This window comes from Oncorhynchus clarkii, chromosome 3 (assembly GCF_045791955.1).
Source record: "Oncorhynchus clarkii lewisi isolate Uvic-CL-2024 chromosome 3, UVic_Ocla_1.0, whole genome shotgun sequence".
Classification (NCBI taxonomy): Eukaryota; Metazoa; Chordata; class Actinopteri; order Salmoniformes; family Salmonidae; genus Oncorhynchus; species Oncorhynchus clarkii.
Window position 1 is genome coordinate 1432880 of NC_092149.1, and position 27433 is coordinate 1460312.

At 45.6% G+C, this 27433-nt stretch overlaps 1 protein-coding gene across 2 annotated transcripts; it reads right to left on the bottom strand.

Moving 5' to 3' along the window:
- Window positions 1–10070: 10070 nt before the first annotated feature.
- Window positions 10071–26077, bottom strand: LOC139386444 (F-box only protein 32-like). 2 transcript variants are annotated; one of them, XM_071132030.1, is made up of 9 exons: window positions 25779–26077; window positions 22694–22809; window positions 22501–22550; window positions 22274–22366; window positions 16475–16568; window positions 13942–14126; window positions 12779–12961; window positions 12124–12267; window positions 10071–11750 (listed from the first exon to the last, which is right to left on the bottom strand). In XM_071132030.1, the coding sequence occupies exons 1-9, from the start codon at window positions 25889–25891 to the stop codon at window positions 11661–11663; spliced, it is 1068 nt and encodes a 355-aa protein (XP_070988131.1). In that variant the 5' UTR covers window positions 25892–26077; the 3' UTR covers window positions 10071–11660. The 2 variants fall into 2 exon arrangements, with proteins under 2 accessions (XP_070988131.1, XP_070988130.1); XM_071132029.1 differs by having other exon boundaries at window positions 11946–12267; window positions 25779–26029.
- Window positions 26078–27433: the final 1356 nt, after the last annotated feature.

Genomic DNA, 27433 nt, shown 5'->3' on the forward strand with positions numbered 1-27433 from the left:
CTTCCCTGGCTGAGCTTAGCAGCACCTGACTGGTAACTACCCTTCCCTGGCCGAGCTTAGCAGCACCTGACTGGTAACTACTCTTCCCTGGCTGAGTTTAGCAGCACCTGACTGGTAACTACTCTTCCCTGGCCTAGCTTAGCTGCACCTGACTGGTAACTACTCTTCCCTGGCCTAGCTTAGCAGCACCTGACTGGTAACTACTCTTCCCTGGCTGAGCTTAGCAGCACCTGACTGGTAACTACTCTTCCCTGGCCTAGCTTAGCAGCACCTGACTGGTAACTACTCTTCCCTGGCTGAGCTTAGCAGCACCTGACTGGTAACTACTCTTCCCTGGCTGAGCTTAGCAGCACCTGACTGGTAACTACTCTTCCCTGGCCTAGCTTAGCAGCACCTGACTGGTAACTACTCTTCCCTGGCCGAGCTTAGCTGCACCTGACTGGTAACTACTCTTCCCTGGCCTAGCTTAGCAGCACCTGACTGGTAACTACTCTTCCCTGGCTGAGCTTAGCAGCACCTGACTGGTAACTACTCTTCCCTGGCCGAGCTTAGCAGCACCTGACTGGTAACTACTCTTCCCTGGCCGAGCTTAGCAGCACCTGACTGGTAACTACCCTTCCCTGGCCGAGCTTAGCCGCACCTGACTGGTAACTACTCTTCCCTGGCCTAGCTTAGCAGCACCTGACTGGTAACTACTCTTCCCTGGCTGAGCTTAGCAGCACCTGATTGGTAACTACTCTTCCCTGGCCGAGCTTAGCCGCACCTGACTGGTAACTACTCTTCCCTGGCCTAGCTTAGCAGCACCTGACTGGTAACTACTCTTCCCTGGCCTAGCTTAGCAGCACCTGACTGGTAACTACTCTTCTCTGGCTGAGCTTAGCAGCACCTGACTGGTAACTACTCTTCTCTGGCTGAGCTTAGCAGCACCTGACTGGTAACTACTCTTCCCTGGCCTAGCTTAGCAGCACCTGACTGGTAACTACTCTTCTCTGGCTGAGCTTAGCAGCACCTGACTGGTAACTACTCTTCCCTGGCCTAGCTTAGCAGCACCTGACTGGTAACTACTCTTCCCTGGCTGAGCTTAGCAGCACCTGACTGGTAACTACTCTTCTCTGGCTGAGCTTAGCAGCACCTGACTGGTAACTACTCTTCTCTGGCCTAGCTTAGCAGCACCTGACTGGTAACTACTCTTCTCTGGCTGAGCTTAGCAGCACCTGACTGGTAACTACTCTTCCCTGGCCTAGCTTAGCAGCACCTGACTGGTAACTACTCTTCCCTGGCTGAGCTTAGCAGCACCTGACTGGTAACTACTCTTCCCTGGCCGAGCTTAGCAGCACCTGACTGGTAACTACTCTTCCCTGGCCGAGCTTAGCAGCACCTGACTGGTAACTACCCTTCCCTGGCCGAGCTTAGCCGCACCTGACTGGTAACTACTCTTCCCTGGCCTAGCTTAGCAGCACCTGACTGGTAACTACTCTTCCCTGGCTGAGCTTAGCAGCACCTGACTGGTAACTACTCTTCTCTGGCTGAGCTTAGCAGCACCTGACTGGTAACTACTCTTCCCTGGCCTAGCTTAGCCGCACCTGACTGGTAACTACTCTTCTCTGGCTGAGCTTAGCAACACCTGATTGGTAACTACTCTTCCCTGGCTGAGCTTAGCAGCACCTGCCTGGTAACTACTCTTCCCTGGCTGAGCTTAGCAGCACCTGACTGGTAACTACTCTTCCCTGGCTGAGCTTAGCAGCACCTGACTGGTAACTACTCTTCTCTGGCCTAGCTTAGCAGCACCTGACTGGTAACTACTCTTCCCTGGCTGAGCTTAGCAGCACCTGACTGGTAACTACTCTTCTCTGGCTGAGCTTAGCAGCACCTGACTGGTAACTACTCTTCTCTGGCCTAGCTTAGCAGCACCTGACTGGTAACTACTCTTCCCTGGCTGAGCTTAGCAGCACCTGACTGGTAACTACTCTTCTCTGGCTGAGCTTAGCAGCACCTGACTGGTAACTACTCTTCTCTGGCTGAGCTTAGCAGCACCTGCCTGGTAACTACTCTTCCCTGGCTGAGCTTAGCAGCACCTGACTGGTAACTACTCTTCCCTGGCTGAGCTTAGCAGCACCTGACTGGTAACTACTCTTCTCTGGCCTAGCTTAGCAGCACCTGACTGGAAACTACTCTTCCCTGGCTGAGCTTAGCAGCACCTGACTGGTAACTACTCTTCCCTGGCTGAGCTTAGCAGCACCTGACTGGTAACTACTCTTCCCTGGCCGAGCTTAGCAGCACCTGCCTGCATGCTGCTGTAATGGTTAATTTAGACAATGGCCATTATCCTGCTACTTTCCCTTTTTCCATTCATGTTCTTCTATCAAGATAATTAGAACCAGACAAGATCCAATACTTTGAGCAATGAAATGGGGAAAAACTTGAAAGCACCGGTCAACTTTCTGTCTGTTTGATAATAACACTTCTGCTATTGTTGCCTGCAGGAAGGGCCAATCAGAGGACTGTGTCGACTACATGATCAGGGACTATATCATCCTACACCAACCAGCCCAGACGAACCTCCCACATGGCAACCAGCCCAGACAAACCTCCCACATGGCAGCCAGCCCAGACAAACCTCCCACATGGCAACCGGCCCAGACAAACCTCCCACATGGCAACCAGCCCAGACAAACCTCCCACATGGCAACCAGCCCAGACAAACCTCCCACATGGCAACCAGCCCAGACAAACCTCCCACATGGCAACCAGCCCAGACAAACCTCCCACATGGCAACCAGCCCAGACAAACCTCCCACATGGCAACCAGCCCAGACAAACCTCCCACATGGCAACCAGCCCAGACAAACCTCCCACATGGCAACCAGCCCAGACAAACCTCCCACATGGCAGCCGGCCCAGACAAACCTCCCACATGGCAACCAGCCCAGACAAACCTCCCACATGGCAACCGGCCCAGACAAACCTCCCACATGGCAACCGGCCCAGACAAACCTCCCACATGGCAACCAGCCCAGACAAACCTCCCACATGGCAACCAGCCCAGACAAACCTCCCACATGGCAACCAGCCCAGACAAACCTCCCACATGGCAGCCGGCCCAGACAAACCTCCCACATGGCAACCAGCCCAGACAAACCTCCCACATGGCAACCGGCCCAGACAAACCTCCCACATGGCAACCGGCCCAGACAAACCTCCCACATGGCAACCAGCCCAGACAAACCTCCCACATGGCAACCAGCCCAGACAAACCTCCCACATGGCAGCCAGCCCAGACAAACCTCCCACATGGCAACCAGCCCAGACAAACCTCCCACATGGCAACCAGCCCAGACAAACCTCCCACATGGCAACCAGCCCAGACAAACCTCCCACATGGCAACCAGCCCAGACAAACCTCCCACATGGCAGCTGGGAATCAGAACCCTCCCCGGTGACCAGGTTTTATAGAGGGCATCACAACCCTCCCTGGTGACCAGGCTTCATAGAGGGCATCACAACCCTCCCTGATGACCAGGCTTCATAGAGGGCATCACAACCCTCCCTGATGACCAGGCTTCATAGAGGGCATCACAACCCTCCTTGGTGACCAGGCTTCATAGAGGGCATCACAACCCTCCTTGGTGACCAGGCTTCATAGAGGGCATCACAACCCTCCCTGGTGACCAGGCTCCATAGAGGGCATCACAACCCTCCCTGGTGACCAGGCTCCATAGAGGGCATCACAACCCTCCCTGGTGACCAGGCTTCATAGAGGGCATCACAACCCTCATCACAACCCTCCCTGATGACCAGGCTCCATAGAGGGCATCACAACCCTCCTCCCAACCCTCCCTGGTGACCAGGTTCCATAGAGGGCATCACAACCCTCCTCCATGCCCATAAAGAATGTTGCTGCTGTCAAGTCGACGATCAATAGAAACACGAGGGTTATTAATATATCATCAGAAAGACTGCGATCATTGATCCTTCCACAGAAAGGTTTCCCTACTGAGGGATTGAGGCCAACGTTAATGTCCAGGAGGATATTGATTGGATACAAAGGTCTATGATAGATGTAGGTTGCGTGCCATTTAGGATGCTATATAGGATGACATTTAGGATGCTATATAGGATGCTATTTAGGGTGCTATTTAGGGTGCATATGTAGTGTGAATTACATATAAAAGCTACAAAATGTCGTCCTCCATATGAAATGCGGATGGTATTTGCTATGGAAATGATCTGCTGCTACACACTGTATGTAGTATGCATTCAGCATTCTCATATGGGAGGTTCATCCAGGAATCTATCACAGCATTCTCTAATGGAAGGTTCTCCAGGAATCTATCACAACATTCTCTAATGGAAGGTTCTCCAGGAATCTATCACAACATTCTCTAATGGAAGGTTCTCCAGGAATCTGTCACAGCATTCTCTAATGGGAGGTTCATCCAGGAATCTGTCACAGCATTCTCTAATGGAAGGTTCTCCAGGAATCTATCACAACATTCTCTAATGGAAGGTTCTCCAGGAATCTATCACAACATTCTCTAATGGAAGGTTCTCCAGGAATCTATCAGAACATTCTCTAATGGGAGGTTCTCCAGGAATCTGTCACAACATTCTCTTATGGAAGGTTCTTCCAGGGAATCTGTCACAACATTCTCTTACGGAAGGTTCTTCCAGGGAATCTGTCACAACATTCTCTTACGGAAGGTTCTTCCAGGGAATCTATCACAGCATTCTCTAATGGAAGGTTCTCCAGGAATCTGTCACAGCATTCTCTTACGGAAGGTTCTTCCAGGGAATCTATCACAGCATTCTCATATGGGAGGTTCTCCAGGAATCTGTCACAACATTCTCTAATGGAAGGTTCTCCAGGAATCTGTCACAGCATTCTCTAATGGAAGGTTCTCCAGGAATCTATCACAGCATTCTCATATGGGAGGTTCATCCAGGAATCTGTCACAGCATTCTCATATGGGAGGTTCTCCAGGAATCTGTCACAGCATTCTCATATGGGAGGTTCTCCAGGAATCTGTCACAGCATTCTCTAATGGGAGGTTCTCCAGGAATCTGTCAGAGCATTCTCTAATGGGAGGTTCTCCAGGAATCTGTCAGAGCATTCTCATATGGGAGGTTCTCCAGGAATCTATCAGAACATTCTCTTACGGGAGGTTCTCCAGGAAGCTATCAGGACATTCTCTTATGGAAGGTTCTCCAGGAATCTGTCACAGCATTCTCTAATGGAAGGTTCTCCAGGAATCTGTCACAGCATTCTCATATGGGAGGTTCTCCAGGAATCTATCACAGCATTCTCATATGGGAGGTTCTCCAGGAATCTATCACAGCATTCTCATATGGGAGGTTCTCCAGGAATCTGTCACAGCATTCTCATATGGGAGGTTCTCCAGGAATCTATCACAGCATTCTCATATGGGAGGTTCTCCAGGAATCTGTCACAACATTCTCATATGGGAGGTTCTCCAGGAATCTGTCACAGCATTCTCATATGGGAGGTTCTCCAGGAATCTGTCACAGCATTCTCATATGGGAGGTTCTCCAGGAATCTGTCACAGCATTCTCTAATGGAAGGTTCTTCCAGGGAATCTGTCACAGCATTCTCATATGGGAGGTTCTCCAGGAATCTGTCACAGCATTCTCATATGGGAGGTTCTCCAGGAATCTGTCACAGCATTCTCTAATGGAAGGTTCTCCAGGAATCTGTCACAGCATTCTCATATGGGAGGTTCTCCAGGAATCTGTCACAGCATTCTCTAATGGAAGGTTCTCCAGGAATCTGTCACAGCATTCTCATATGGGAGGTTCTCCAGGAATCTGTCAGAGCATTCTCTAATGGGAGGTTCTCCAGGAATCTGTCAGAGCATTCTCATATGGGAGGTTCTCCAGGAATCTATCAGAACATTCTCTTACGGGAGGTTCTCCAGGAAGCTATCAGGACATTCTCTTATGGAAGGTTCTCCAGGAATCTGTCACAGCATTCTCTAATGGAAGGTTCTCCAGGAATCTGTCACAGCATTCTCATATGGGAGGTTCTCCAGGAATCTATCACAGCATTCTCATATGGGAGGTTCTCCAGGAATCTATCACAGCATTCTCATATGGGAGGTTCTCCAGGAATCTGTCACAGCATTCTCATATGGGAGGTTCTCCAGGAATCTATCACAGCATTCTCATATGGGAGGTTCTCCAGGAATCTGTCACAACATTCTCATATGGGAGGTTCTCCAGGAATCTGTCACAGCATTCTCATATGGGAGGTTCTCCAGGAATCTGTCACAGCATTCTCATATGGGAGGTTCTCCAGGAATCTGTCACAGCATTCTCTAATGGAAGGTTCTTCCAGGGAATCTGTCACAGCATTCTCATATGGGAGGTTCTCCAGGAATCTGTCACAGCATTCTCATATGGGAGGTTCTCCAGGAATCTGTCACAGCATTCTCTAATGGAAGGTTCTCCAGGAATCTGTCACAGCATTCTCATATGGGAGGTTCTCCAGGAATCTGTCACAGCATTCTCTAATGGAAGGTTCTCCAGGAATCTGTCACAGCATTCTCATATGGGAGGTTCTCCAGGAATCTGTCACAGCATTCTCATATGGGAGGTTCTCCAGGAAGCTATCAGAACATTCTCTTACGGGAGGTTCTCCAGGAAGCTATCAGGACATTCTCTTACGGAAGGTTCTTCCAGGGAATCTGTCACAGCATTCTCTTATGGAAGGTTCTCCAGGAATCTGTCACAGCATTCTCATATGGGAGGTTCTCCAGGAATCTATCAGAACATTCTCTTACGGGAGGTTCTCCAGGAAGCTATCAGGACATTCTCTTACGGAAGGTTCTTCCAGGGAATCTGTCACAGCATTCTCTTATGGAAGGTTCTCCAGGAATCTGTCACAGCATTCTCATATGGGAGGTTCTCTAGGAATCTATCACAGCATTCTCTTATGGAAGGTTCTCCAGGGAATCTGTCACAGCATTCTCTTATGGAAGGTTCTCCAGGGAATCTGTCACAGCATTCTCTTATGGAAGGTTCTCCAGGGAATCTGTCACAGCATTCTCTTATGGAAGGTTATTCCAGGGAATCTGTCACAGCATTCTCTTATGGAAGGTTATTCCAGGGAATCTGTCACAGCATTCTCTTATGGAAGGTTCAATGGTTTTTCATATTTAAACGAGAGTTTCTTTGACGTTTTAAACACAATGGATATTTCTTTGCACGTAGATAGTCTAGGATTATGAACGTATATACATTAAATGAATGTACAGTGACCTCACATAGATAGGAAAACTACAGTAGAGCTAACAATGCAGTAAAAATATATCTAAATGTTCAGACAAAGTTCCACGGTTAGAGAGAACAACCTCACTCTCCAGACCAGGGTGATATGTTACACACCGCTGTGAACAGAACCTCGTTGGGTTGGCAAATGGACTTCATGACAAATGGGTATTTTAACGGGCTAACAAGTATTGGTAGCCGCTGCTGTCATTAACAACACTGGACCTATGTTTAAACTAATGTCTAAAATGGCATCCTATTCCCTACATAGTGCACTACTTTAGACCAGAGCCCTATTCCCTACATAGAGCACTACTTTAGACCAGAGCCCTATTCCCTACGTAGTGCACTACTTTAGACCAGAGGCCTATTCCCTATATAGTGCACTACTTTAGACCAGAGGCCTATTCCCTATATAGCGCACTACTTTAAACCAGAGCCCTATTCCCTACATAGTGCACTACTTTAGACCAGAGCCCTATTCCCTATGTAGTGCACTACTTTAGACCAGAGCCCTATTCCCTGTATAGTGCACTACTTTAGACCAGAGCCCTATTCCCTATATAGTGCACTACTTTAGACCAGAGCCCTATTCCCTACGTAGTGCACTACTTTAGACCAGAGTCCAATGGCCAACTAAGACACTTTACTGACTGGTGTTTATTTATAGTATTTTCATATACTTGAATTATCACAGTTGATTTAATTGAATGTTAGAAATATATGTATTTTTGTTATAACATTGTGAAAATGTATTTTCTTATTTATTTAGTTTTTACTTCAGTTCATTTTAGTAAATACTTTCGTAACACTTATTTTTCTTTAAATTGCATTGTTGGTTAATGGCTTGTAAACATTTCACATGTTGTGTTCGGCGCATGTGACAAATAAAATTAGATTTTGATTTGAAACCTGCTATGGACTAGTTACTCTCTCTTTACATACATGCAAATTACTTGGAAATATGCAAATATGGCCAATGAATAGAGGACTAGTCTGCAGCACCATCACTGACCAGCCAATAGGACAGAAGATCACGCTGCAGTAAAACCAAGTGGTCAGTTGATGGCGTAATTGAGCCATGGCTGACAGAATGCTGGACAACAAACAACATGTTGAAATGTTTTGGATCATAATTCTCTGTGTGAAGCCAGTATATATATATATATATATATATATATATATATAAAGGGATTAATTATCTGTGTGAACCCAGTATATATAAAAAAGAGATGATAGATTCTGGATGATAAATACCAGTACTGTATGACACTGGTTGCAACTGGAGATCATCGTCTAGTTAAATAAAACATAAGTAAACCTCGGGAGGATCACAGCTAGAACAGAAGAACCTATTCATTAGTACATTTAATTCATATTCCAATAACGTAGGACAAAGGACTGAATATTCATGGAGAGACAGCTAAAACAAACCAACAAAATCAGAAGTATTTTCAGTTTATTTATTGAACAGAAACATGGACATAAACACTGCATGTATTGGACATTACTCTACTGCCTAGGCAGTGTGAATAGGGGTCTGAGACTACATCCCAAATGGAATACTAGTACTTTTGATCAGGGCTCATATAGTGCACTATATAGGGAGGGGGTAGAGTCTCATTTGGGACGCAATCGGAGTCAAGATTGCACCACTCGACAGGCTGTTCCATCATGCTTCCTCTACCCATCAACACAGGCTGTTCCATCATGCTTCCTCTACCCATCAACACAGGCTGTTCCATCATGCTTCCTCTACCCATCAACACAGGCTGTTCCATCATGCTTCCTATACCCACCAACATAGGCTGTTCCATCATGCTTCCTCTACCCATCAACACAGGCTGTTCCATCATGCTTCCTATACCCACCAACATAGGCTGTTCCATCATGCTTCCTATACCCACCAACATAGGCTGTTCCATCATGCTTCCTCTACCCATCAACACAGGCTGTTCCATCATGCTTCCTATACCCACCAACATAGGCTGTTCCATCATGCTTCCTCTACCCATCAACACAGGCTGTTCCATCATGCTTCCTCTACCCATCAACACAGGCTGTTCCATCATGCTTCCTATACCCACCAACACAGGCTGTTCCATCATACTTCCTATACCCACCAATACAGGTTATTCAATATGTCAGACACACAAATCATTTAGAAAAACATCTGGGTATTTAAAAAAAAGCAGCATCATGCAGGAAGCCATAAATAAACAAGTTATGAATTATTAAATAAAAAGAAGTCCGTCAAGCTTTTAAAAATATATTGGTTTTCAAAGCTGCTCCTTCGGTACCATGTCAAGTTCTTCTTGTAAATAAATGTCTCCTAGATTAAAAAGTTAAAAAACACAAGAATCTGAAAACATCCCACTTTTGTTCTTAACCAGCTGCTCTTGGGCACACCACCATAGCTATTATTATTATTATTATTCAGTGTGTTTGTAATATGGTCGGTAAAGCATTGGCAGCTAGTGACGACACACAAGCAAAATACAAAAACCTTTGTAAATATCAAATATATAAAAGTGAAAAAAAAGGGGATGGGGTTGTGTTTAGAAAATATATGCAGTCAACATATCAAAGAATATCATACCAGCCAACTTTGGTGAAAAACACCTTAGTAAAAAAAAATGTACATTCTCCCAAAATGTGTCCCCCCCCCCCCTCCCATGCCAAATCTAAAGCCAGATTATCTCACCTTTTCCCAGATTACCAAAAAAGTCAAATACATAAAAACATTGAAAATGTTTTTGTCCTTGAAATTGAACCAAACTACTTACAAACTTCAAATCAGTTAATATATTTTCCTTTTAGAAAATGAAAGCCATTATGTTTTAAAACTAGGGCTGTCAAAGTTAACTCGTTAAATAACGCGTGACATTTGTAATTCCGTAAAAACAAAATTGGACACCGTTAGTCTCCTTTCTTCATCACACGGAACCTTCTGAGCGCTCGTTTCCGCACGGACCGTTTTAAGCGCAACACACAACACGCTCTGTGCCTGGTCACCTCAGTCAGTGTGACCTCGGTCTCAGTAGCGCTGTCGGGCTCTTGTGGTGCACGACGCGCATAGCTTTGAACAACAGTTAAAAGGAAAACTGACATGAAGTTCAACCATAAACACATTCCCAGGCGTTTCTTTAGATAACAGCAAAAACATAGTTTGTACAAAAGCGGTTAGCTTAGTTATGCTAACGCTAGCTAGCTAACCAAACTAAAATGTTTACAATGCCATGCCCTGACTGCATCTTGAATCAACTAGCTAGCTAACTTCCCACAAAAACATTACATCCATCCCATTTACCTAACGTTACCGTTTTAGTTTTCAGGTTAAGTTAAGAAAAATATCCCAATTCTAGTAGCAGCTTGTGACTAGTTTGGTGTTGAAGAACATGGATCAGTATCCTAGGCTAGATCTAATAGTAGTATTATATTTGACAAAACCTCAGACCTGTCTAATCGGTTGTTAATTGGACAGGTTAATTAACATTGGACAGGTTTAAAAGCTCTTTGTCTCCATGGATACAGTTCTAGTTTCCTTATAGTCAACACTCCAATCAGAAATTGGGAGAACACTCATTTAGAATGCCTGAAGCTTTCAGGACGTGAGTGTGTGTGTGGCAAATGAGGAAGTGTTAAACTTCAAGAACATTGATAAGAGGGAGTAGAGGCCGACTGAAACATTGGGAGCGTTAACATCTATGTTCGCCGTTTATAGTTTAAAATGCCATTAAAAACATTCATACAGGTGATTTTGTCTCTTTCCCTTACAATTCAAAACATAGTATGCCTATAACTCAATGCACTGCTTTTTAAAATGATTTTTTTAGGGCCAAATTTAATCAAATAAAAAAAATACTACTAATGCTATTAACTCTATTAATTATTTGAATCGTTTGACAGCCCTATTTAAAACTAAACAAATTCACTTTTGCAAATGATTTCCTTTCTGGAAAATGTTTCAACTTAGTATGCTGTTATGGTAGCCATGCAATAACTGCACTCAGGAAGAGAAGTGCACTTAATTTGAATTAAAATTTTAAAAAGGACCAAACTTATTTAATACACTTCAGAGTACTCTGTTCCACCTCATCCCCCTCTTCTTGTTCCATCTCTCTTTGATCAGTTTGTCAAGTTCACTTGTTCTCAGCTGTAGAACTCCAGCTCCCAGAATCCTCAGCTCTCCAGAAACCAATAATTCGATTGCATCATTTCCCCACTGCTTCCTCTCCCCCAGTGTCACGGTGACCAGGAATCAAATGCACCATCACCCCTATACACATACTAAGGTCCTGTTTGAATCCATTTGATCGCACTATAAAACAGTTCTGTACCGTATGTACAAAAGTCACTCGGGCTCCGTGTGGCTCTCAGAACTTGAAGAGGTTGATAAAGCCTTGTGGAGAAACAGGCTTGCAGCAGCTCTCTGTGTTGTTGGCTGTGCAAGGGTGGTTTGTATCCTGAAACCACACAGAGAGAGAGAGAGAATTTAGTATAGTGAATTAATTCTAAAGAAACATAAATAACTGTCTAATTACTACTATGTAATAAGTGTTACTTGTATTTGAATAGAGTGAGAGAAAGAGAGAAAGAGAGAGCGAGAGCAAGAGAGAGTGATGTTGGAATGAGAGATGTTGAAGTGTTCCCAACGCTACCTTCCAGAAGAGGATGTGGCAGTGTGTGACCCAGAGAGACAGAGAGAGACAGAGATGATGGAATGAGAGATGTTGAAGTGTTCCCAGCACTACCTTCCAGAAGAGGATGTGGCAGTGTGTGACCCAGAGAGAGACAGAGATGATGGAATGAGAGATGTTGAAGTGTTCCCAACACTACCTTCCAGAAGAGGATGTGGCAGTGTGTGCAGAACTGCAGGGTTTCACTGTATTGCTCTCTGACAGGGTAGCAGCGACACAGCTTAAAGTACATCTTCTTCCACTCCAACTGGCCCTTGTCTGACACCATCAGACGCTTACGGATCTGCACAGAGAACACACACACACACACAACCTTTAGTCATGTTTAACTCCAAATGCTTGCAGCTTTTGATATCTGCACTGCAACAAAATAAAACACACACACACAAAAAGAGATGCATTCAGTTTTAGGGTTAAGGTTAGAATTAGGTTAAGGGTTAGAGTTTTAGGGTTAAGGTTAGAATTAGGTTAAGGGTTAGGAGCTAGGGTTAGAGTTTTAGGGTTAAGGTTAGAATTAGGTTAAGGGTTAGAGTTTTAGGGTTAAGGTTAGAATTAGGTTAAGGGTTAGAGTTTTAGGGTTAAGGTTAGAATTAGGTTAAGGGTTAGAGTTTTAGGGTTAAGGTTAGAATTAGGTTAAGGGTTAGAGTTTTAGGGTTAAGGTTAGAATTAGGTTAAGGGTTAGGAGCTAGTTTTAGGGTTAAGGGTTAAGGGTTTTAGGGTTAAGGTTAAGGAAAATAAGATTTGATATGTGTGTGTATATATAAATAAATAAATAAATAAATACAAGTCTGTACCTGTCTGTCAGTGAAGTGGTACTGGCAGAGCCTCTTCCACAGCAGCCTGTCCTCAGTGAGTTGTCCCAGGTCTGGAGTCACCTGTCCCAAACTGACCAGGTCCCTGCCATCTGACAGACGCTCCATGATGTTCAGCTGCAGGCTGGCAGGCAGGTCTGTTAGGGTCATACCCTTAGACACAGGCTGGAGGGGGGGGGGGGGGGGGGGGGGGGGGGGGGGGGGGGGGGGGGGGGCGACGACAGTGGGTTAACTGCCTGTTCAGGGGCAGATTTGTACCTTGTCAGCTCGGGGGTTTGAACTTGCAACCTTCCGGTTACTAGTCCAACGCTCTAACCACTAGGCTATCCTGCCACCCCTTCCACATAAGGTGGAAGCTTTTGCTTCGGCTTCCTTTCTACCTTCAGCAACAATATATTCCTTATATCCATTCTTATTAAAGGGGAAGGCATCTCTAGTCCTGGGGGTGTCAATATCAGTGATTGGCTGAATTAGTCCTGGGGGTATCAGTGATTGGCTGAATTCCAACTAGCTGGTCTCACAGGTCTAAAACAACGAAGGTAAATCCAGAAACGTAGAGATGCCTGCAGGATCCCAGGACCAGAGTGGCTCCATTCTAATATAGTCTTTCATTTCCTTGACAGATTCCTTATGATCCTGTAAATGTTTGGGGGCTCAACCCTGTTGATCTGAATGTTGTCTAGCTGTTGTTGCCACTGTAGAATGTTCTCCATGCTAACTAGCTAACTAACTAGCTGTGCCTGTCCTACTCATCCTGTTGATCTGAATGTTGTCTAGCTGTTATTGCCACTGTAGAATGTTCTCCATGCTAACTAGCTAACTAACTAACTGTGCCTGTCCTACTCATCCTGTTGATCTGAATGTTGTCTAGCTGTTATTGCCACTGTAGAATGTTCTCCATGCTAACTAGCTAACTAACTAGCTGTGCCTGTCCTACTCATCCTGTTGATCTGAATGTTGTCTAGCTGTTATTGCCACTGTAGGATGTTCTCCATGCTAACTAGCTAACTAACTAGCTAACTAGCTGTGCCTGTCCTACTCACCCTGTTGATCTGAATGTTGTCTAGCTGTTATTGCCACTGTAGAATGTTCTCCATGCTAACTAGCTAACTAACTAGCTAACTAGCTGTGCCTGTCCTACTCACCCTGTTGATCTGAATGTTGTCCAGCTGTTGTTGCCACTGTAGAATGTTCTCCATGCGATGGACCCAACAGTTGATGTTCCCCACCAGAACAGACTTCCCCATATCCTGCACCAGACCACACAGAGACACGTACAGGGTCTGAAGGAGCTCCTTGATGGGCCGAACATTCTGCTGGTCACCGAGGACTGTGGAGGGAAGAGGACAAGAGAAACATTTTTCAGCAACTCTCAGGAAGACAAAATGGAAGTAGATTTCAATAGTACTTCTAAACATTGCATTATGAATGTGTTATTTCATTATTTTTTTAAAAGGATACATCATGTCAGTGCAGTTAACACACATGGTGTTCCCTTGGTAGTGCTATTTACACCACCCTGAGCAGTTAACACACACGGTGTTCCCTTGGCAGTGCTATTTACACCACCCTGAGCAGTTAACACACATGGTGTTCCCTTGGTAGTGCTATTTACACCACCCTGAGCAGTTAATACACACGGTGTTCCCTTGGTAGTGCTATTTACACCACCCTGAGCAGTTAACACACATGGTGTTCCCTTGGCAGTGCTATTTACACCACCCATTCTAGATCTACCAATGGGTTCATAACATTTCCTAAACAACATGAACCTTTGTTTAGCCTGAAGGAACATTTAGTCTACAAAAATCAGACCACAGAGAGGACTGTGTTATCATTTCCACTGAGAACCATGATGTAGCGGCCATGATTCATTACACCTTCTAGCGGCCATGATTCATTACACCTTCTAGCGGCCATGATTCATTACACCTTCTAGCGGCCATGATTCATTACACCTTCTAGCGGCCATGATTCATTACACCTTCTAGCGGCCATGATTCATTACACCTTCTAGCGGCCATGATTCATTACACCTTCTAGCGGCCATGATTCATTACACCTTCTAGCGGCCATGATTCATTACACCTTCTAGCGGCCATGATTCATTACACCTTCTAGCGGCCATGATTCATTACACCTTCTAGCGGCCATGATTCATTACACCTTCTAGCGGCCATGATTCATTACACCTTCTAGCGGCCATGATTCATTACACCTTCTAGCGGCCATGATTCATTACACCTTCTAGTGGCCATGATTCATTACACCTTCTAGTGGCCATGATTCATTACACCTTCTAGTGGCCATGATTCATTACACCTTCTAGTGGCCATGATTCATTACACCTTCTAGTGGCCATGATTCATTACACCTTCTAGTGGCCATGATTCATTACACCGTCTAGTGGCCATGATTCATTACACCGTCTAGTGGCCATGATTCATTACACCTTCTAGTGGCCATGATTCATTACACCTTCTAGTGGCCATGATTCATTACACCTTCTATCATTAAAACACGCCGGTCAATGGGTTTTGATGACAGTTACATGACCTGGTCTCTTGAGCATGATTAGAGGAAGTATGGAGGTCGTAATGCTCCCCAGACCTGGTTGTTGACATGATTAGAGGAAGTATGGAGGTCGTAATGCTCCCCAGACCTGGTTGTAGACATGATTAGAGGAAGTATGGAGGTCCTAATGCTCCCCAGACCTGGCTGTTGACATGATTAGAGGAAGTATGGAGGTCGTAATGCTCCCCAGACCTGGTTGTTGACATGATTAGAGGAAGTATGGAGGTCGTAATGCTCCCCAGACCTGGTTGTTGACATGATTAGAGGAAGTATGGAGGTCGTAATGCTCCCCAGACCTGGTTGTTGACATGATTAGAGGAAGTATGGAGGTCGTAATGCTCCCCAGACCTGGTTGTTGACATGATTAGAGGAAGTATGGAGGTCGTAATGCTCCCCAGACCTGGCTGTTGAGGTTGTTGACATGATAAGAGGAAGTATGGAGGTCGTAATGCTCCCCAGACCTGGTTGTTGACATGATTAGAGGAAGTATGGAGGTCGTAATGCTCCCCAGACCTGGCTGTTGACATGATTAGAGGAAGTATGGAGGTCGTAATGCTCCCCAGACCTGGCTGTTGACATGATTAGAGGAAGTATGGAGGTCGTAATGCTCCCCAGACCTGGTTGTTGACATGATTAGAGGAAGTATGGAGGTCGTAATGCTCCCCAGACCTGGCTGTTGACATGATTAGAGGAAGTATGGAGGTCGTAATGCTCCCCAGACCTGGTTGTTGACATGATTAGAGGAAGTATGGAGGTCGTAATGCTCCCCAGACCTGGTTATTGACATGATTAGAGGAAGTATGGAGGTCGTAATGCTCCCCAGACCTGGTTGTTGACATGATTAGAGGAAGTATGGAGGTCGTAATGCTCCCCAGACCTGGTTGTTGACATGATTAGAGGAAGTATGGAGGTCGTAATGCTCCCCAGACCTGGTTGTTGACATGATTAGAGGAAGTATGGAGGTCGTAATGCTCCCCAGACCTGGTTGTTGACATGATTAGAGGAAGTATGGAGGTACACAATAATAAACTAGGAAGCCATGAAGAAATGAAGAGCGGGGGGGAGAAAGACCGGATTTGAGATTCAAACAGAAAGAGAGCTCACCTTTCTGCACCACTCTCTCCAGGATGTTCATGTAATTTTTCTGAGCCACTCCGCTGAGCGAGGGCAGCTGGGACTTGGCAATGAGCTCCAGCAGCTAGAAAGAGAGACAGAGAGAGAGAGACAGAGAGAGCCAGAGAGACAGAGAGAGAGACAGAGAGAGAGAAACAGAAAACAGACATAAATATCAGCAGGCCTACTGTCAGACTCACAGACTCTCTGTGTTCCTCCATTACTTACTGTTTGCTATGCTTCTCTGTCTCTGCGTCACAAATAGCAAGGGCCTGGTCAAAAGCAGTGCACTACAAAGGAAATAGAGTGCCATTTGGGACTCAAGCTGTTCTTCCATGACTGACTGCTTATTATGGTTTTTCTCTCTGTGTAGAAAGACAGACGGAGCTCATTTCAAAACAACAATCTCCAGGTCTCTAACTATCATCAGACTGTTGGAACGGAGGAGGTGTCTCCACGTCTCTAACTATCATCAGACTGTTGGAACAGAGGAGGTGTCTCCACGTCGCTAACTATCATCAGACTGTTGGAACGGAGGTGTCGTCTCCACGTCTCTATCATCAGACTGTTGGAACGGAGGAGGTGTCTCCTGGTCTCTATCATCAGACTGTTGGAACGGAGGAGGTGTCTCCAGGTCTCTAACTATCATCAGACTGTTGGAACGGAGGAGGTGTCTCCACGTCTCTAACTATCATCAGACTGTTGGAACGGAGGAGGTGTCTCCTGGTCTCTATCATCAGACTGTTGGAACGGAGGAGGTGTCTCCTGGTCTCTAACTATCAGACTGTTGGAACGGAGGAGGTGTTTGGTAACTCTGCATCTGGCTAGAACTCTCTAGCCCCATCATGACTCAGTGGATACACAGACACATTCTTGAAAGGGAACATCTATGCATGAATCCTATAGGGGCTTGAGAGCGTGCTCGTGTGTGTGTGTGTGTGTGTGTGTCTCCCCCTGTGTGTTTAGATGCCTACAGTATCCCTGTCACTTTAAAGAAGCCACTAGAACACTGTTCCCACTGGCTGGGGCAGGTTGTCTTGCCCAAGCCCTGGCTGGGGCAGGGTGTCTCTAGTCCAACACAGTGTACACCACAGCATCTAGTCCAACACAGTGTACACCACAGCATCTAGTCCAACACAGTGTACACCACAGCATCTAGTCCAACACAGTGTACACCACAGCATCTAGTCCAACACAGTGTACACCACAGCATCTAGTCCAACACAGTGTACACCACGGCCAGGACAGGGGTGGCATGTGTGGCATGCAACAACAGACACAGCTACTGACACCATGGAGAAACTGGTCCTTACACAACTCTGGACAGGACATGTGACCATTGGGGGGGGGGGGGGGGGGGGTGACAAACAAAACAAAAGAGCCCCTTAAGGCGTCCACATGCTTCCCATCCCAAACAGTTTACGCATATCAATAAAGAATATACTGTGTATAATGACCACATTCAGTGGCGTTTCTGTTCTTTTGTCTCAAGGCAAGCCTCAGTCGGGGGCCTCAGGACGGGGGCCTCAGGTCGGGGGCCTCAGGTCGGGGGCCTCAGGACGGGGGCCTCAGGACGGGGGCCTCAGGACGGGGGCCTCAGGTCGGGGGCCTCAGGTCGGGGGCCTCAGGTCGGGGGCCTCAGGACGGGGGCCTCAGGTCGGGGGCCTCAGGACGGGGGCCTCAGGTCGGGGGCCTCAGGTCGGGGGCCTCAGTCGACGCCCCTTCGCCAGTGATTGGTCAACAGTAGGAGTTCTTCAGTTGAAGGGTTTGTTTTCATTCGTCGAATATCAAAATCGTTTTCATGCAACAACAAAAATCCACTTGAAAAATATTAAAACAAACATCTTTGTTAGATTGTAAAATTGTACGACTAAGATCTCCTCTGTAAAAATGAATGACAGATTGGGGGCGGATCCCGAGTGGCGCAGTGGTTTAAGGCGTCACTACAGACCCGGGTTCGTTCCCAGGCGGTGTCACAACCGGTCGTGATCGGGAGTACCATTGGGCGACGCACAATTGGCACAGCGTCGTGCGGGTTAGGGGAGGTGCTTTACTTGGCTCATCGCGCTCTAGCGTCTCCTTGTGGCGGGCCGGGCGCCTGCAGGCTGACTCGGACGGCAGTCGAACAGCGTTTCCTCCAACACATTGGTGCGGCTGGCTTCCGGGTTAAGCGGGCGGGGTGTTGTGAAGTGCAGTTTTGGCGGGTCATGTTTCAGAGGGCGCATGACTCGACCTTCGCCTCCCGAGCACGTAGGGGAGTTGCAGCGATGAGACAAGATCATAATTGAGAAAAAAGGAGGTCAAATAAAACAATCATAATAATTAATTACAGATTTATTGAGTTATCTGCGATTAATTCTGACTATTTTTAGGAAGTGTATCATGGCTACAGCATCTCAAAATGGACGCATTTTTCTCATTTTTCAAGCGAAGGTCTTTTATTGAGTTCGGCTAGGCGCCAGCCAAACTGAAGCATGCGGAAGGCTTTACCCTCCCCTCAACCTCCCTCAAGTGTCTGAGTGTGCCTCTCCTCTCCTCTCCCTCCACCCCACCCTACCTCTTCACAGCCCCAACAAGTGTCTGTGCGTGGAGGAATGGCAGCAGTAGGTCAGGACATTGTGTATGTATGTGTGTACTTATAGCCTCCACTCTACACTAACTAACCGTCAACGTAGGTTGTCTCCATTTCCACTAACCCAGAGAGTATTGTAGGTTTTGTGGGTCTTCAGTTCCACTAACCCAGAGAGTATTGTAGGTTTTGTGGGTCTCCATTTCCAGTAACCCAGAGAGTATTATAGGTTTTGTGGGTCTCCATTTCCACTAACCCAGAGAGTATTGTAGGTTTTGTGGGTCTCCATTTCCACTAACCCAGAGAGTATTGTAGGTTTTGTCGGTCTCCATTTCCACTAACCCAGAGAGTATTGTAAGTTGTCGGTCTCCATTTCCACTAACCCAGAGAGTATTGCCTAATAGATCAACAACTTGGCTGTGTTTCCATGATCGTTGTTGTGTCACCCTATGGGCCCTGCTTAAAAAGTAGTGCACTACATTATATAGGGAATACGGTGGCATTTGGGGTCCCGGACAAAGTAGTGCACTACATTATATAGGGAATACGGTGGCATTTGGGGTCCCGGACAAAGTAGTGCACTACATTATATAGGGAATACGGTGGCATTTGGGGTCCCGGACAAAGTAGTGCACTACATTATATAGGGAATACGGTGGCATTTGGGGTCCCGGACAAAGTAGTGCACTACATTATATAGGGAATACGGTGGCATTTGGGGTCCCGGACAAAGTAGTGCACTACATTATATAGGGAATACGGTGGCATTTGGGGTCCCGGACAAAGTAGTGCACTACATTATATAGGGAATACGGTGGCATTTGGGGTCCCGGACAAAGTAGTGCACTACATTATATAGGGAATACAGTGGCATTTGGGACGCAGTGGTAAACCTGATCTGTGTGGTGTAAACCTGATCTGTGGTAAACCTGATCTGTGGTAAACCTGATCTGTGTGGTGTAAACCTGATCTGTGTGGTGTAAACCTGATCTGTGTGGTGTAAACCTGATCGGTGTGGTGTAAACCTGATCGGTGTGGTGTAAACCTGATCGGTGTGGTGTAAACCTGATCGGTGTGGGGTAAACCTGATCGGTGTGGGGTAAACCTGATCGGTGTGGGGTAAACCTGATCGGTGTGGGGTAAACCTGATCGGTGTGGGGTAAACCTGATCTGTGTGGTGTAAACCTGATCTGTGGTAAACGAGAACCTCACTAATACCATGCAGCAGCAGTAGAACACTAACCTGAACAGCACATCCTAGACCAAATATATATATATTTGGTCTAGGATGTGCTGTTCAGGTTAGTGTATATATATATATAGATATATATATATATATATATATATAGGCCCCTACTACCGTTACCTAAGATATTATTCTGATGATCGTCTGTACTTACTGTTCAGAATAATCTAGCTCTCTTTTAAATCAACAGAGAGAGAGAGATGTGTTCAAAGCAGACCACAAAACACACACCGTATCGCTCTCTCCCTCACAGAGTCTCTCTCTCGCTCCCTCACAGGCCGCTGTGAGTTGAGAATATCTCCAAAGAGCCTCTTGTCTGGAGAGAAGTGATAAGGCCCAGAGAGAGAGAGACAGCAGAGAGAAAGAAGAGAGAGACAGCAGAGAGAAAGAAGAGAGAGACAGCAGAGAGAAAGAAGAGAGAGACAGCAGAGAGAAAGAAGAGAGAGACAGCAGAGAGAAAGAAGAGAGAGACAGCAGAGAGAAAGAAGAGAGAGACAGCAGAGAGAAAGAAGAGAGAGACAGCAGAGAGAAAGAAGAGAGAGACAGCAGAGAGAAAGAAGAGAGAGACAGCAGAGAGAAAGAAGAGAGAGACAGCAGAGAGAAAGAAGAGAGAGACAGCAGAGAGAAAGAAGAGAGAGACAGCAGAGAGAAAGAAGAGAGAGACAGCAGAGAGAAAGAAGAGAGAGACAGCAGAGAGAAAGAAGAGAGAGACAGCAGAGAGAAAGAAGAGAGAGACAGCAGAGAGAAAGAAGAGAGACAGCAGAGAGAAAGAAGAGAGACAGCAGAGAGAAAGAAGAGAGAGACAGCAGAGAGAAGAAAGAGAGAGACAGCAGAGAGAAAGAGAGAGACAGCAGAGAGAAAGAGAGAGACAGCAGAGAGAAAGAGAGAGACAGCAGAGAGAAAGAGAGAGACAGCAGAGAGAAAGAGAGACAGCAGAGAGAAAGAGAGACAGCAGAGAGAGAGAGACAGCAGAGAGAAAGAGACAGCAGAGAGAAAGAGAGACAGCAGAGAGAAAGAGAGACAGCAGAGAGAAAGAGACAGCAGAGAGAAAGAGAGACAGCAGAGAGAAAGAGAGACAGCAGAGAGACAGCAGAGAGAGAGAAGAGAGAGACAGCAGAGAGAAAGAGAGAGACAGCAGAGAGAAAGAGAGAGACAGCAGAGAGAAAGAGAGACAGCAGAGAGAAAGAGAGACAGCAGAGAGACAGCAGAGAGAGAGAAGAGAGCGAGCAAGAGACCTACACGCCCAGGACATAACACAGCCCTTTAAACACCCCTCAGTACTGTGTCTGAGGTTAACCCTTTAAAAAGGTTTAAACTCCTACTCTCTATGGTAACACCCTTTAATGTTCAACATTACATTAGTATGAATGCACAATGTGATATTTGTCATTTTCCTAAGGTGACGCCGAAGGACAATTCACATCCTCAGATGGACAATAAAGTTATATTCCCATCTCATAGGAATCCTCAGATGGACAATAAAGTTATGTTCCAATCTCATAGGAATCCTCAGATGGACAATAAAGTTATATTCCAATCTCATGGGAATCCTCAGATGGACAATAAAGTTATATTCCAATCTCATGGGAATCCTCAGATGGACAATAAAGTTATATTCCAATCTCATGGGAATCCTCAGATGGACAATAAAGTTATGTTCCCATCTCATGGTAATCCTCAGATGGACAATAAAGTTATATTCCAATCTCATGGGAATCCTCAGATGGACAATAAAGTTATATTCCAATCTCATGGGAATCCTCAGATGGACAATAAAGTTATATTCCAATCTCATGGGAATCCTCAGATGGACAATAAAGTTATGTTCCCATCTCATGGTAATCCTCAGATGGACAATAAAGTTATATTCCAATCTCATGGGAATCCCCCGATGGGAACATAACTTTATTGTCCATCTCATAGGAATCCCTTCATGATGATTTAACACAGGAGTAGAAGGGAGAAGTCAACCCACCCGTACGACATAGTTGAACCTCCGGTTGTCCTTGATGGCACTGCAGAAGTCCAGCCGGTTGAACGCTTCTCCCAGAGTGCAGTAACCATGACGCTGGGATAATTAGGAACGATCGGGTATTAGTGTCTGGTTCACGGGCAACAGGGTATACAGTAACTGTTTATGTTTAGAATGACCATGTTAATAAAAAGTCCTTCCTTTCCTTCATTCCTTCCTTCCTTCCTTACCTCTTTAGTGCTTCCTTTGTGAACGTAAATCCATTTCTCTTTGTGGAAATCTGTAGGAAAAAGGAGAGTGTGTTATTGAGGACATTCATTTAAAAAAAAAAGACTGAGCATCACCGTGGAGACGACCATTTCCTGTGTAAAATGTCTTTATAATGTCATTGGCCGGTACTGTCATACTGTAGGTTAAACTTACAGGGAATCTTTGCGTTGTTGTTCATGAAGTCTTTCCTTCTCTTCTTGGCTGCCATGTCGTATGTAACAGACAGCCGCAGATTCTCCTGGAAGCATTCGTCCTCTGTTTTGCAACAGCTGGAAGACAGACCATACATCCTGTTAGCAACAGCTGGAAGACAGACCATACATCCTGTTAGCCATAGCTGGAAGACAGACCATACATCCAGTTACCCATAGCTGGAAGACATACCGTACATCCTGCTAGCCATAGCTGGAAGACAGACCATACATCCTGTTAGCAATAGCTGGAAGACAGACCATACATCCTGCTAGCAATAGCTGGAAGACTGACCATACATCCTGTTAGCAACAGCTGGAAGACAGACCATACATCCTGTTAGCAATAGCTGGAAGACAGACCATACATCCTGTTAGCAATAGCTGGAAGACAGACCATACATCCTGTTAGCAATAGCTGGAAGACAGACCATACATCCTGTTAGCAACAGCTGGAAGACAGACCATACATCCTGTTACCCATAGCTGGAAGACAGACCATACATCCTGTTAGCCATAGCTGGAAGACAGACCATACATCCTGTTAGCCATAGCTGGAAGACAGACCATACATCCTGTTAGCCATAGCTGGAAGACAGACCATAGATCCTGTTAGCCATAGCTGGAAGACAGACCATACATCCTGTTAGCCATAGCTGGAAGACAGACCATACATCCTGTTAGCAACAGCTGGAAGACAGACCATACATCCTGTTAGCCATAGCTGGAAGACAGACCATACATCCTGTTAGCAATAGCTGGAAGACAGACCATACATCCTGTTAGCCATAGCTGGAAGACAGACCATACATCCTGTTAGCCATAGCTGGAAGACAGACCATACATCCTGTTAGCCATAGCTGGAAGACAGACCATACATCCTGTTAGCCATAGCTGGAAGACAGACCATACATCCTGTTAGCCATAGCTGGAAGACAGACCATACATCCTGTTAGCCATAGCTGGAAGACAGACCATACATCCTGTTAGCAACAGCTGGAAGACAGACCATACATCCTGTTAGCCATAGCTGGAAGACAGACCATACATCCTGTTAGCAATAGCTGGAAGACAGACCATACATCCTGTTAGCCATAGCTGGAAGACAGACCATACATCCTGTTAGCAATAGCTGGAAGACAGACCATACATCCTGTTAGCCATAGCTGGAAGACAGACCATACATCCTGTTAGCAATAGCTGGAAGACAGACCATACATCCTGTTAGCCATAGCTGGAAGACAGACCATACATCCTGTTAGCAATAGCTGGAAGACAGACCATACATCCTGTTAGCCATAGCTGGAAGACAGACCATACATCCTGTTAGCCATAGCTGGAAGACAGACCATACATCCAGTTACCCATAGCTGGAAGACATACCATACATCCTGTTAACAATAGCTGGAAGACTGACCATACATCCTGTTAGCAATAGCTGGAAGACTGACCATACATCCTGTTAGCAATAGCTGGAAGACAGACCATACATTATGTTAGCAATAGCTGGAAGACTGACCATACATCCTGTTAGCAATAGCTGGAAGACAGACCATACATTCTGTTAGCAATAGCTGGAAGACTGACCATACATTCTGTTAGCAATAGCTGGAAGACTGACCATACATTCTGTTAGCAATAGCTGGAAGACTGACCATACATCCTGTTAGCAATAGCTGGAAGACAGACCATACATTCTGTTAGCAATAGCTGGAAGACTGACCATACATTCTGTTAGCCATAGCTGGAAGACAGACCATACATTCTGTTAGCAATAGCTGGAAGACTGACCATACATTCTGTTAGCAATAGCTGGAAGACTGACCATACATTCTGTTAGCAATAGCTGGAAGACTGACCATACATTCTGTTAGCAATAGCTGGAAGACTGACCATACATTCTGTTAGCAATAGCTGGAAGACTGACCATACATCCTGTTAGCAATAGCTGGAAGACTGACCATACATTCTGTTAGCAATAGCTGGAAGACTGACCATACATTCTGTTAGCAATAGCTGGAAGACTGACCATACATCCTGTTAGCAATAGCTGGAAGACAGACCATACATTCTGTTAGCAATAGCTGGAAGACTGACCATACATTCTGTTAGCCATAGCTGGAAGACAGACCATACATTCTGTTAGCAATAGCTGGAAGACTGACCATACATCCTGTTAGCAATAGCTGGAAGACTGACCATACATCCTGTTAGCAATAGCTGGAAGACTGACCATACATCCTGTTAGCAATAGCTGGAAGACTGACCATACATCCTGTTAGCCATAGCTGGAAGACTGACCATACATCCTGTTAGCCATAGCTGGAAGACTGACCATACACCCAGTTACACATCTGGTGTACAAAAAGCTACATTTATTCACTTTAAACAAACACAAAATGGTTGAGTTTTATCATTGTATGAAATGTTTTTAAAAATGGCTCATTTGAGATGATTGTTTTCCAAACAGGTGGGCATATAGTTGGCTTCAAACTGCCTGGAGTCAGGTTCCACTGTAATTCCAACAGACGTCTTCTAATCCCATCACTTGTACAGTAGTTATTTATAGCACAATGATTAACGAGTAGGAACACAGGCTCAAAACACACAATAACAACACAATAACGTCTCCTGCTTAGCCGTAGTTTAACAGCAAGAGCGAATACCGTATTGTGATTAAACGTCACAATAGGTTTCTATCACTTATCTATTTATCGCTTATTTTAGAGGTAGACTGAATGTCAAATTGTCAATATGAATATATTTTTTCTCCTTCTCCGTCCCCCTGCCGCAATCTCTCAATTGAAGGGGATTTATTGGTATGGGAAACATGTGTTAACATGGCCAGCGCAAGTGAACTAGATAATAAACAAAAGTGTCTCTCTCTCTATCGCTCTCTCAGAGCATTTCATGGAAAACTCCTTGGATAACTTGATGGCGCACTTCAGTTGTTCTCGATGTCACTAGCTGGTGTCGATGCTGCTCAAGACTAAATGTATCAGGAAGCACAAACACAACAAAAAATAAACTCAGTTTCCGATACTGACCTCACGTCTGAGTCATTGCTGTTTTTGTCGTCTAAAGAATAGTTTTTCCATCCTTCTTCAGTTTTAACCCAGCTCTGACCCGGGGACCGCCAATCCTGTCCTAGAAAAGGCATTCTCGACAGTTTAAAAATCAACAACGCCGAAAGAAAATGATAGTTCTGACTTTATGTTGAAGAACGTTAAATGTTGTAAGATACAGGTTTGTTTTTTTGTCTCCCGTCTGGTCTTCCATAAAGCGTCTGATGTGTTGTCTAGTATTGTGAGTGCGCGGCGGCCCTTTTTATTCTCCTGTGAACAATCCGGAAAGTCAACACTTGAGCTCCTCCCCCTTTTTTGGAAACTGTGCGGCAACACGTGGCTTTGTTTATCTTCTTCGCTATTGCAAAACGACCCAGGGAAGGAATACTGTCACCCACAGTGGGGGTTTAGGGGGCAAATGTCCTGTGCTGGAAGATACATGAACCATTTTATACTGCTGAATCAGAGCTTTTTCATTTGACCTTGACACAACAAGCCTTTCTTGATGACGAAGATAAAATAATCTTAATCCGTTTCTGTCAAATTCCCCTGACTCATCCCTGGAAGTTAAAAATGAAGTCTCTTCTCAGGATTCTGCTAGAGTGCAGGGTTACATTGGGGTGGAAACAAGATGTGTAAGGGGGGAGGGAGGTAAATTGAGCGCACTCTAGGAAAACATACACCAAATTAATAATTCCACCAAATATTTAGGAAGAGGTCATCATTTCATGGAGTCTGTGAAGGAAGAAACCACTTGGAAAAAGTGGTGAGCAAGTTATGTGCATCGATTTTCACCAAGTCAGATGAATGTATTAGGCTGGAAGTTTCCTTGTAGCTCTGTGGGCTAGTAGTTTGCCTTGGGGTAAGTTTAGCCAATGGCCTTGGAGTATCCAATGGTTGAGTCAATGGCCTTGGAGTATCCAATGGTTGAGTCAATGGCCTTGGAGTATCCAATGGTTGAGTCAATGGCCTTGGAGTATCCAATGATTGAGTCAATGGCCTTGGAGTATCCAATGGTTGAGCCAATGGCCTTGGAGTATCCAATGGTTGAGCCAATGGCCTTGGAGTATCCAATGGTTGAGCCAATGGCCTTGGAGTATCCAATGGTTGAGCCAAAGGCCTTGGAGTATCCAATGGTTGAGCCAATGGCCTTGGAGTATTCAATGGTTGAGCCAAAGGCCTTGGAGTATCCAATGGTTGAGCCAATGGCCTTGGAGTATCCAATGGTTGAGCCAAAGGCCTTGGAGTATCCAATGGTTGAGCCAATGGTCTTGGAGTATCCAATGGTTGAGTCAATGGCCTTGGAGTATCCAATGGTTGAGCCAATGGCCTTGGAGTATCCAATGGTTGAGTCAATGGCCTTGGAGTATCCAATGGTTGAGTCAATGGCCTTGGAGTATCCAATGGTTGAGCCAATGGCCTTGGAGTATCCAATGATTGAGCCAATGGCCTTGGAGTATCCAATGGTTGAGCCAATGGCCTTGGGGTATCCAATGGTTGAGCCAATGGCCTTGGAGTATCCAATGGTTGAGCCAATGGCCTTGGAGTATCCAATGGTTGAGCCAATGGCAAGTTGAGGAAATTAGAACAGACTGGGTAACTGGAGTCTCAGTAGAACAGACTGGGTAACTGGAGTC

Excerpts from the sequence above, each read along its gene's own strand:
- LOC139386444 (XM_071132029.1), bottom strand. The coding sequence starts at position 25,891 with ATGCCTTTTCTAGGACAGGATTGGCGGTCCCCGGGTCAGAGCTGGGTT. Across the intron at positions 22,551-22,693 it reads CAACAACGCAAAGATTCCCT|ATTTCCACAAAGAGAAATGG; the intron begins GTAAGTTTAACC and ends TTTTTCCTACAG. Across the intron at positions 22,367-22,500 it reads ACAAAGGAAGCACTAAAGAG|CGTCATGGTTACTGCACTCT; the intron begins GTAAGGAAGGAA and ends TAATTATCCCAG.